General features: G+C 38.9%; 2 protein-coding genes across 2 annotated transcripts in view; one reads left to right on the top strand and one right to left on the bottom strand.

Moving 5' to 3' along the window:
- Nucleotides 1-1076, bottom strand: part of ARFIP1 (ADP-ribosylation factor interacting protein 1) — a 118298-nt gene extending 117222 nt beyond the window's left edge. The window contains exon 1 of the mRNA XM_012645264.1: nt 928-1076. The gene's annotated coding sequence lies outside the window, so the exon portion shown is untranslated. The remainder of the gene's footprint in view (nt 1-927) is intronic.
- Nucleotides 1077-1292: 216 nt separating this feature from the next.
- TIGD4 (tigger transposable element derived 4) lies at nt 1293-12110 on the top strand. The gene is made up of 2 exons (XM_012645242.1): nt 1293-1548; nt 9916-12110. Exon 2 carries the CDS (start codon nt 10466-10468, stop codon nt 12002-12004), a length of 1539 nt encoding a protein of 512 aa, XP_012500696.1. The 5' UTR covers nt 1293-1548; nt 9916-10465; the 3' UTR covers nt 12005-12110.
- The last annotated feature ends 360 nt before the right edge of the window (nt 12111-12470 follow it).

The following is a 12470-nucleotide window of genomic DNA, read 5'->3' as shown; positions in this document are numbered from 1 at the left end:
AGTTAGAAAAATTATATAATCTAAAAGAAAACGAAGTGGGAAGAGGATGAAATCATGAAAGAGTGGCTAAAGGATTTGCAGGAAGTGTAAAGTACAAACATTTTAAGATCAAAGAGCTCAAAAGGAAGACAAAAACAAAACAAAGTAATAATAAAGTAAAAGGGAAAAACGTCTAGCATCTAAGGACTGTTTAAAAAAAAAAAAACCTCTTTCCTTTTCCTAGACACGTAAACAGCAGTAACTTGGCAAAGAAGAACCGACCAGAAGACAACAGCAAAAGTCCCTTTCCAAAACTCCAGCGTTCCTTGGACGTCCTCAAGTACAGTCAGACTTGGGACATTTCATAGGCAAGGCTCCTCCCTGTACCACTGACAGATGAACCTCTCAGAGGGACTATCACTATCTCCCTTCCTCTAGCTACGGCAGAGAGGAAGTGGGGGATGCAGGGAGAGGAGGAGAAAAATAAAGGTTGGACACCAAACGTGAAGGTGGCCCACTCCGACACTTCGTCAAAAACGATCTGGATCGTGCGAGCACTCCCGAGAGGGTGCCGCCCTCGAAGTGCCGGTCCTACTCCTTCAATCGACTGTTTCGGGGGCACACTCAGAGGGACAGGAGGAATGAAGAGTCAAAAACCAAAATGATCCTTGGGTAGATACGGCACAGACTAAGGATAGAAGTTCGCTGTGAAAGTCCAGAAGGACGAACCCGGAGGCAACGTGTCCGCCCCGCCAACCACCTCAAGCCATCTTTCCCCCGCCTCTTCCCCGGCGGGCCAACTCCGCCCTCACCTGTCTGCGGGGGAACCCGGCAGCTCTCAAGTGGAGGATTATCCCTGCCGCTGCTCCTATAAATCGCCTCAACTCGGGCAAGAAGTGAGCGGAAACGCGACCCGGACCTTTTCCTTCTTCCCCTCCCCCCACGCACCTCAGATCTTCGGGGGCGGAAAGCAACTGCAGCTGTCACAGGCTCACACTGACCAACCGCCGAGGACACTTGGACCGGCGACCTCTCAACCCAGCCTCCAGAACCAGCACCAGGAGCAGCGAAGCCGGAAGTGAGCGGACCGGAAGTAACGTTGTCCTTGGCCCTGGACGGCCTCTCTCTCCCTCAATCTGGCCTGGCCCAGCCACGTCTCGATGGTGCCAGCGCACCTCCCACGAGGCTCCCTCCGCCCCTCTCCAGGAGGCTGGCCCCGCCCCTCTCTCTGCTGCCCTAGCAACCACATCCGGGGCTCCGGCGGTGTTGTTGCCCGGGTAATTCTACGGTCGCGGCCGAATAGCAGAGGGGTGTGTGCGCGGGTCCTAGGCCACCAGCCGGAGCTGGGAGCTTGCGGAGGGCGCTCGGGCCTCATCTTGAGTGGTCAGAGGTCCTCAGGAGCCCTCCGCGTCCTTTCTTTTTCGTTCACACACCCCGGCCTCAGGGGTTAGGCGTCCTGGCAACAGCCTCTGAGCCGGTGCCTGGCGTGTGGAGGTGGACGTAGCTCACTGGCACGTTACCACAGAAGAGTCAAAGCTTCCTTCTCAGCCACCGCAGAGCAAGAAGAAGGTTATTCCAGCCTCGGGGAGTGGGGTGGAGGGTGGTGGAGTGAACGCGGGGATAAGGGAGCGGACCGGATGCGAGCACCTCACTCTCGCTTCCCGGTGCCTGGAGAGCCCTCTCCCCTGAAAAAGGCTAGACCCCATACCTGGCACCCGTGAGCTCTTTTTACTTGCTTTGTCTTTGTGATCACTTTCTGCTCTACTCGCTCACTGACAGTGGATCCCAGTACTTTTCTTTCCTGCTCCTCTTTCTTTTTCCAGACGACCGAGCTCTGCTTTTCTTTGCTCGCCCCATTGCTTCTTAAATAGATCACTGCCCTGTCTGTAGAACCCGCTGAACAATTCCTTCTCTCAGCCCTTCTTAGTTTCCTAAAGTGAGGCCCCAACCTGCACTTCTGTACTTTCCTCACCTCCAGCACTGAATGGAGGGAGAGTGTGGCTCGGCAGTGGTGCTACACACACCTGAAGTTCATTTACATACAGTACATACAGCTGGTCCATCCACGCACACATTTCCTCCGAGCTGCTGTACTGCTTTTCCTTTGACAGCCTTGGATGCTCATTTTTACTCCCATTTCGAAACTCGAAGGGTAACTGTGCACGTGGTGGGATTTACCCGTTTTTAGACCAAGCTTCTCAACTTGCCTTTACTCGTCACATTAACTGAGAAGATTTTTTTTTTTTTTTTTTTTTTTGAGACAGAGTCTCACTCTGTTGCCCTGGCTCGAGTGAGTGCCGTGGCGTCAGCCTAGCTCACAGCAACCTCACACCCCTGGGCTTAAGCGATCCTACTGCCTCAGCCTCCCGAGTAGCTGGGACTACAGACATGCGCCACCATGCCCGGCTAATTTTTTCTATATAGATTTTTAGTTGTCCAAATAATTTCTTTCTATTTTTAGTAGAGACGGGGGTCTCGCTTTTGCTCAGGCTGGTCTCGAACTCCTGACCTTGAGGGATCCACCCGCCTCGGCCTCCCAGAGTGCTAGGATTACAGGCGTGAGCCACCGTGCCTGGCTGAGAAGATATTTTTAATGACTGAGTGCCCAAAGGCAGAACTCTACAAATTTCCGGGGAGTTTCAGTATAGTGAAATATCCCTGACAGGTATCTCCCCCAGATCCGTGAATAGTAAATACCTGTAATACCATAAATGTTTCAAACGTAAATAACAGTATTGTTTGAGATCTCCAGGATACCACCATTTATGAAAAGAGTGCTGAAATCCCAAAACATAAATATGTGTATAACAAGTCCTTTCTTTTCTTAAATGGGTCTGTGTTTAAAAAAGAAAAAGAGCAACTATGCATGGCATCCCACTCAAACTGTAACTTCAGTTCTGTAACTTACAGTGGATTTTTCTTTTCAAAGCCATCTTGTTGGTTTGGAGCGAATTAGCCTTCTCAATTATGAGAAAAGAATTCCAGCCTAGAATAATTACTGCTCTTATTGTGTAGGAACACAGTATTAATAGTTACAAAGTAACTATTAACTATTATATTAACTATTAACTAAAGTAACTATTATAGTAGCCAAGTACAAGTGTTATTCCCAAGGTTTCAGAAGGGTGACTTGGAAGAAATGCATGGTATTGCTCTGCAGTGCTTGATTGATGTGGACAATAAGTACTTAACTGAGCTGGCTCTTGAATTTGGGGATGCTTAGCTTCACTATTAGACTCAGAGGTATATTTTTCATTCTAGAAAGGTGAGCACTTGCTTTAGTTTGCCTTTAGCTGGATAGTTTCCTTGGCAGCTGCTGATGGTTTTGATAGAGATTCTGACGGAATAGGAACTGCTTGGAACTAAAGCTCAATTTTGCTTGGTAAAGATGCTATTAGTCATGTTAGATACTCTTCGGTGAGATTTTGGTACTGTGCATGATTAATCTTCATCCCTAGTATTACTCTGTACATGGCTATACAGAGCATTAATTTTTCCATGATTTTTACTGCCCCAAAGGAAATTAGAAAGCAGTCTGGCTCTAAGAAAACACTGGAAACTATTTAAGCTGGTGATGGAAAATAGTGAAATTCTATACATCCTTTGGGATAAAGGAAGCAGTGGCCAGTGTTCTTTGGATTTGGGGGAAATTTTTGGTACTAACAAAGACCTTATTTTAAACCTAGCCCTGCTTAGGTAGAGACTTGGGGGTTTTTTTCTTTCTTTTTCTTTTCTTTTCCTTCCTTCCTTCTTTCCTTCCTTCCCTTCTTTCTCCTTCCTTTCTTCCCTTCTTCTAGCCTCCTCCCCTCCCTCTCCTCCTTCCTTTGCCCTAGAACTTGGGGAATTCTACCTTCTCATTTTATATTTGGGAAGGATAGATTACTACTTTTCTCTGAATTGGCATTCACATTTGGAGAGGTAAGAAAAAAGGGTATAGCTTCCTGCCATATATACTTATGACACAGAGATAATCTATTCATTTATCTTTGCACTGCTATTGGCTTTCAAAAGCTGTTTATTCAGCTTTTGAAAAATCAAGTACTATTTATTCACTGAGTTTGTGAGGAACTCTAGTAGCCTGTCTTTTATTTAGTGACCAGGAAGGAAAGGAGGCAACAGGTTAAAGGATATTGTTTTTATTCCTTTCTGAATGAATTAAATGTGCAAACAACCATATATCTCTGATTTAGATGTTGAGTAACTGTATACTGCTTATCAATGTTATTTTTTCAAGAGAAAGAAGAAGGTGCTACCTTCAGATCTTTTCTATGGGAATTCTGATGATGTCTCAAAAAATTTCATTGCTCTTTATCAGTAGTTCTCATTTCATGGAGAGAGATTTAGGTTGCTGATCACACAGTGTAATCCTCGGGAAACAAACCCTTCATTAGAGGATACTGAAGAATGGAACATTTTAAGAAATCCCCAGATAGGTAAGGTACAAAGTGAAGGTGTACAGTGTGAGTTACTAGGACTTCTTACATTTAAAAAAAATTACAACTTCATTCAGCCATGTAGAGACTATACTTGTGTACTTATTGAACTTAGTGATATTAAAGCTCTGAGTCAGTTCTTTCTAAATGCAGCAAAGTTTTCTTACGAATTTACTGTGGTAACTGGGGAAAGTTTCTCATGTGATCCTGTTGCTCTTCCAGTCAAAAACCTTGAATGGCATTTGTAGCATAATTCCTTATCCTGGCATTCAGAGCTTACCAAGGTCTAATCCCGGTCTTGCATTCCAGTGTGTACAGGGTATAGTCAATTAAATGAATACTCTCTTTTTTTTATATCTGTAGGAAAAGTGCTCATTTAGCCAACTAATAGATAAAGGTATAGATAACAATATTGATATGAAGCTTTAGTTACATAAAACTGTTTAATATTCTTCAAACTGCCCTGTAATTTCCCTTCTCCATGCTTTACTTTCTATTCTTGTTAGTGGAAATGTTTTTCTATCTCTCTTTACTTGTCATGTACCTATCCATCCCTTATGGTTGAGTTCAGATGCTACTTCTATAATAGCCCATTCTTTATCTTCCCTGTGAGAATTCATTTTTCCTTCCTCTTTGATCCCACAGCCCTTAATTTGAGCCCCCATTTTAGTCTGCTTTAGACTACTGTCTCTGCATAGCTGTTTCTCACGATAAATAAGATCCTTTTTGTAAAACTGAACTTTGGACTCATTTGATTCTCTCATAGCACCAGGAAACTGACTATTTGCTTGGGTTATAGAAATATGTTGTCTGCAGCACACCAGGCAAGTTCTAGAATACCAGCAACTGCTACTACTTGGGGTAATGGTACAGGCAGGATTAAGTGGACATAGTTGCTATCTGTGGAAGACAACGAGTGAGTGCTTGCTTAAGTTTGGAAAGTGGTTGAGTCTCTGCAGAGGACTGTGAACTACTGATAAAAGGAGAGTAACTTACTATCCCTAGAAATCCTGAATGGGAAGAATGCCAGCTTTATGTTTCCTAATACTGATTTTTAAAAAAAGAATCTAGTGCCAAAGTAGAACATTATAGTTGTAAAAATGTTTTTAACTATAAAGAGAAAAAAATTAATTTATTCATAATCCAGTTACCTAGAGAGGACATTCAGCATTTTGGTCAATGTCTTTTTTCTTTTTATATATATAGATATATATTTCTTCATTTATTTAACAAATTGTTGTTGAGAACCTGCTGTTTGCTGGCAGTGGGCTCCATAGGAATAGCCATGAGCTTCTGCTCTCATGTAATTTTTAGTATATGTTGTATTTGTTGAAATATAGTTCTGTATTTTGCTTTTTCCACTTAATATATCATGGAATTTTTCTTATATCAGTAAATATTCTCCTTCAGTGGCTAAATAGTATTTCAGAATATAAATATTCCTTAATTTGTTTAATTAACCCTTTTGTTGTACATTTAGGTGATTTCCAGTTTTGCCTATAATTATATAACAACAATGTGAGGAACATTCTTGTGTGGTAGGCAGAATTCTGAGATGACTTCCAATGACCCTCACCTCATATGATTTCCTCCCCTCTGAACATGATGGAATATTACCCCCATGATTATGCTATGTTACTTGCAAGGGGATTGTGCAGATGTAATTAAGGTTACTAATCAGTTAACTTTGAGTTAATTAAAAAGGAGATAATCTGGCTGGACCTAACCTAATCACATGAGCCCTTTAAAAGCAGAGTTTTTTTCCTCTGGTGACGGTAGAAGTCAAAGAAATTCAGAGTGTAAAAGAGATTCTACAGGAGGAAAATTCTCCGTTGCTGAAATGAAGAGGGCTACAGCAAATAAACTAGGGACCTCAGTCCTACAACAGCAAGGAAGTGGATTCTGCAAACAGCCTGATAGAGCTTGGAAGCAAATTCTTCCCCAGAGCCTTCAGATAAGACTGACATCTTGGTTTCTGCCTTCTGAGACCCTAAATGGAGGACCCAGTTGAGCCCACCTGGACTTCAGATCTACAGAACTGTGAGATAATAAATGGGTGTTGTTTTAAGCCACTGAATGTATGGTACTTTGTTACATAGCAATAGAAAACGAATCACATTTGTAAGAAATTATTTTTATATCTGAAATTATTCTTATGGGATAAAATCTTTGATATGGACTTGCTAGATAAAAAGTTATCCACATTTTTAAGGTTTTTGTATTATATTGCTAATTTTCCCTCCATAAGCTTTGTACCAATTTATGTGCCTCCTAACAACTTATGTTACTGTACACTGGCAAACACTAGATACTGCCATTCTGATAGGCAAAAACAAAAAACAGAAAGGTAGCTCCTTTTTAAAAAGAAGATTTATATTTCTCTTATTAATAGTGGGATTAACCATTATTTTCTTTATTTGGAGTTTATTGTCTTTTTTGGTGAATTGCCTATTCTTATTTTTTCGTCAGCTTTACTGTTGACATAGAGAAAATATTCCCTAATGTGTAGTTCAGCATTTCTCTGCTGTAATATTTTCAAGAGGGAGAATGATTAATGTCCTTAATTGAGAGAATGATACTTCTGAGAAATATTAGCTGCTGCCATTACTACCTGCAAAAAAAAAAAATCCCACGTATTATACTGTGGGAGATGGGAGAATGTCAGCTTTATTGATCATGCAGTATTAGTGTCTTATTCTTTTCTAGAGAGAAAGTCTAGCTTGTTTGGTTTGGCATTAGAAGTGTGATTGTTTTAGAAATAAAGATATATTATATCTTACTGTGGAAAATTGTAGTGTTGACTGGTGTTTTTGAAGAAAATATATACTGTTAACGCAGAGGAAAAAAACAAATATCTTCCTAAATAAAGCTATCACTATTTTCAATTTTATCAGGGATGGCTGGGCACAGTGGCTCATGCCTGTAATCCCATCCCCTTGGGAGGCCAAGGCAGGAGGATTGTGTGAGGCCAGGAGTTTGAGACCAGCCTAGGCAACATAGTGAGACTCTGTCTCTACAAAAAAATTTAAAAACTAGGCAGGCATGGTGGTGCGTGCCTTTAGTCCCAGCTACTTGGGAGGCTGAGGTAGGAAGATTGCTTGAGCCCAGAAGTTCAAGGTTATATTGAGCTATGATGGCACTATTGCACTCCAGCCTGGGCGAGAGCCTGAGCAATCAAGCAAGACTCTGACTCTATAAAAGAAAAAAAAAAAGATAATAAGTAATCTCTGATTATATTATATTGCTTTAACTGGGACAAGATAAGAGGAAATTCAAATTACTTTTTCTGTAGTCCTTGTTATTTGACATGATAGATTTTATTTCTGACAAATGAAATAAGGCAGAAGGAAGAGAGGGAGGATGGAGGGAGGGAGAAAGAAAGGAGAAGTTTAGAGATTGCCTTTTTTCTCTTAGAGAGTAATTTTGGTTGATTTTGTCTTTTCTTAAAAAATTGGTTCTTGCTATCTTGATTTCTGAAGGTTTATATCTTCTTAATAAGAGCAATTTTTTAAATTTTTATTTTGAAACTGTAGATTTCAGGAGATGGCAAAAAAAACGTACAGGGAGATCCCATATACAAGTAAGATTTTTTTTTTTCAGTTGAATAGTCAAATCGTATTGCTTAGAAACATTAGCCCCCTCTAACAGTTGGATAAAGTTTCTGTTTTGTTCACAGAATTCATAATGGCCTATTCTTCCATGGAGACCTGACATTGCTTTTTTTTGTTTGTTTTTCTAAATAAAATTAGGCATTGGAAATGCTGGCTTGGCTTGGTGCTGGGAGCATAGAATGTGTAACTGGAAATAGGAGGCCCCACCAGTGTGACTGAAAAATACTGTAAATATAGTGAAAAGAATGTAGATTTGACATTAAAAAGCCTAGATTCAGGACTGCATTTAACCATGTTATGACTATGTAACCAATGAAATCCAGATTTACCTTCCTCCTTAGTTTTTTGGAATATAGATAGTAAAGCCATTTGGAAACTAAAGCCCTAAGCTGCTATTATTATTATTATTATTATTTTCTCTTTTGCAATAACAATTTTAAAAAAAAGACTTCCTTTACTGGTTGTAATTCCTGTGATAAAAATTGCTACTTTGAATTGGACAACAAAAGCAGAAGAATTATAACAAAAAGTTTTGTCAAAAAAATCTTGTGCAAAAATGGCATGTGTCATCTGGGAAACCTGGAAGCGCATCAAGAGGAATGCAGTGCCTGCACTCTGACACAGTAGTAACACCCCTCATCAAATGAGCTTATTGTTATCCTGACTGAAGTAGACCCAAAGATGATAGATTCTGGTAAGGGAAGTGCTGACTGGAAAAGTAGAAGTTAGGTCACATGGGGCCGTGTGATTGTTCTCATGGCTTAAGAAACCTACTCTTAAAGTCTCAGGACTTACTTTCAGTATGTATATGTAAGGTGGGATTCTTACTTCTATTTGCAAGTAGGATTTATAAAATTTCTTGAATTGTAGATTCACACACCCAAAGGACATAAGAACGACAATAATGATGATGAGATCATCACCATACGCTTGTTGAGCACTTTCTTGAGGTGCTAAATACTGTGCTAAGTGCATTACACTATCTCATTGAATGTCAGTGAATGCAATAACCCTGTGAGGTAGCTGCTGTAGTTACCCCCATTTTACATATAAGGAAGCTGAGGCTTCAAATGGGTAAGTAAATGACCTAGGATCACATAAGTACTAAATAGCAGAGTCACTTCTCAATTTTGATCTGCTGGCACCTTTTTTTAATAGATAGAAAGTAGAGGTCCTGAGAGGTTAAGACTCATGATTGCTCATCTTTTTACTCTTAGTCTATGTCTTTTTCTGCATTATATTCTCTTAATAATTTGTTTATTCCTATGAATTTTGTCAAGTATTTCTGGCCTGTGTACATTTGGCTACTATGTAAATGAATACAAGAGTTACTAGGTTTTTAAACTTTTAGGTAGAATGAGATTTAGATTTTTTAAAATGGAATTATCAATCACTTAATTTGTTAGTGAAGCAGTTTCTATAAAGGAGACACTGTCTCCCATGTGCTATTAAAAGTTGAACCTTGTGACTACTGTCTATGTTTTTCTTTTAGAGAAGTTAGAGGGTGCAGTCTGTGACCTCATGTAAAAAATAGCCACCAAGGATCTATCCGGCATCATTTTTAGTTCTTTAATTTTGGTAGGCCCACATTTTCAAAACAGATTAAATTTGTCTGATTTATTTCAGAGCTATATATTGTAAAGTATTAAAAGGCAAGTGAGAATTCAAATGCGTAGAGCAGAGCCAGAGAGCTTTTCACAGAGAGGCTCTTCAGGAGGTAAGCATTTCTCCTGGAAGCTTTGATTATTATATTTTGAGAAACACATTCCCATTCTCTTCATTATTAAGAGCGTAATAATTGGTATAAATATTCTTTTTGATATTCACTTGACATATCACTAAAATTGCTGCTTTCTTTTTCTTTATTTTTTTTTTACTTTTTCAAGACAAAGAAGAATATTTGCTGGCAAGTTCTAGGAGGAGTCTATCATTTTCTTCTTTACCATGAAGAGACTTGGAAATTAATGGGTAACATTTTGCATGAAAATTTCTGAACATTTTTTCTTCTTATCTCTGAGGACTTCTGTGGAGAATTAATAGAAGGTTGAATGTGTGCATGTATAAAATGGATCATCTTAAAGGACTGAAGTTCCAAAAATATATCAGCAGGACTGGACAGGTTTGACATAATGAGATTTCTATTTTAGCTTGACTTCTAGAGCTCTGGAATAAACTATAAACTGAGCTAGCTACACAAGGTTCTAGGAAGGAAGTTTTTCTTCTAAAATATTCTAGTTGCATATAATATTTTTCTTCTTCAGATGCTTTGAAAAAGTATAGTCATCAATTTCCTGAAGAATAAGATTATTAGACACTTACCAACTTTTAATACATGAGGTGGGATTGAAAGGAGCAATCTATATCATACTGTTAAACAAATTTAATTAAAGAAATAGACACCAGGAAATAAGAGGAGAGATCTCTACATAAGCATTGACTGAGATGGCAGAAGCTTCTGTGGATGCCTCAACTCTGCCGGTAACAGTGAAAAAAAAGAAAAGCCTGTCCATTGAGGAAAAGATCGACATTATAAATGCAGTGGAGAGTGGCAAGAAAAAAGCAGAGATTGCAGCTGAATATGGAATAAAGAAGAATTCATTGTCTTCTATTATGAAGAATAAAGACAAAGTTCTAGAAGCCTTTGAATCTCTAAGATTTGATCCAAAGAGAAAAAGACTGAGAACTGCTTTTTACACAGATCTGGAAGAGGCATTAATGAGGTGGTATCGAATTGCTCAGTGTCTAAATGTACCGGTTAATGGACCAATGTTGCGTCTAAAAGCTAATGATTTTGCCCAGAAATTGGGTCATAATGATTTTAAGTGCAGTAATGGTTGGCTGGATCGTTTTAAATCCAGGTATGGTTTAGTATTCAGAGCTCAACCTGCAGAAGCTACAGGTGTATCAGTAGACCCTTCAACTGTCTGGTGCCAAAATGTACTTCCTTATTATTTAAATGATTATCATCCTAAAAATGTTTTTAATATAAAAGAGACTGGGCTGCTTTATCGAATGTTACCTACAAATACATTTGCATTTAAAGGAGAAACATGCTCAGTTGGAAAGTTATGCAAAGACAGAATCACTCTGGTGGTTGGCACAAACATGGATGGCTCAGAGAAACTTCCTTTGCTTATCATTGGAAAAAACAGAAATCCACATTGTTTCAAAGGTATAAAATCATTGCCTGTGTATTATGAAGCTAACAGAATGGCATGGATGACCTCAGATGTATTTGAACAATGGATGCAGAAGCTTGATGAGAAATTTCAAGCCCAGCAACGAAGAGTGGTGATTTTTGTTGAATCTTTTCCTGCACATCCAGAGGTAAAGAACCTAAAATCCATTGAGTTAGCATTCTTTCCATCATGTTTATCTTCTAAATTTATAGCTATGAAACAAGGTGTTATTAAAAACCTTAAAATCAGATATCGACATTGTCTCATTAAGAAATTTTTAAGCTCTGTTGAAGGCAGCAAAGAATTTACATTTTCACTACTAGATGCAGTTGATACATTACATCTATGTTGGAGGGCTGTAACCCCAGAGACTATTGTTAAAAGCTATGAAGAGGCAGGATTCAAGTTGCAAAAGGAAGAAAGTGACACAACAAAAGCAGAAAAGGCTACTAGTGTTGATTTGGTTGCCGATGCTCTGGGAGCAGGGGTGGAATTTCCTGAAGGTTTATCTATAGAAGAGTATGCTGCACTGGATGATGATTTGGAGACATGTGAAGCAGCACCAAGTGACGATACAGTCTTGACCAAAGAGAGTAAATCAGATGAAACTGGATTTTATACTTCTGATGAAGAGGATGATGGTGGATCTCTAGAAACTGAACTCCCGTTACCATCAAAAAATGACGCAATAACTGCTTTAGATACTCTTAAAAAATTTCTTAGAAGTCAAGATATGAATGATGGACTTCATGATTCTTTAGCAGACCTTGAAAATTTTATTAACTCTTTATCACTTAAGTAGTTATTTATTGTACAACATCTGAAGATTATTAGCTTTTCCTGATGTGTTTTACTATAATAAGGTATGTGAAGGAGAAATACCTCTTGAACATAAAACATGAAAAACTAGTAATCTTTGGTTTAATTGCAAAAGTCTTTGGTCCGATAGCAAATCTCCCTAGTAAATAATGATTAAATAAATAAAAATGACAAATTTCTATTTAATAAGGTTTTGGGGAGTAGAAAATAGAATTCAGAAGCCTTGTACTTGACAATATGGTGTATATGTCAAACATACAAGGAACTCTTTAACTATCTGATACTAATACACGTTGAATCATTGATGGTTCTTTTCTTTTTTTTTTTTAAGTTAAGATTATGTGCTAGAATACTTTAACTTACCTACCTAGTCTGAGAAACAAAATACTATCAATAGCTTAGGTATTTATTTTTATAAAGACATATATATGCCATATGTATTCTAACTA

Source organism: Propithecus coquereli, unplaced genomic scaffold (assembly GCF_000956105.1).
Source record: "Propithecus coquereli isolate 6110/MARCELLA unplaced genomic scaffold, Pcoq_1.0 Scaffold228, whole genome shotgun sequence".
Classification (NCBI taxonomy): Eukaryota; Metazoa; Chordata; class Mammalia; order Primates; family Indriidae; genus Propithecus; species Propithecus coquereli.
This window is presented reverse-complemented; position numbering and strand designations above follow the sequence as displayed.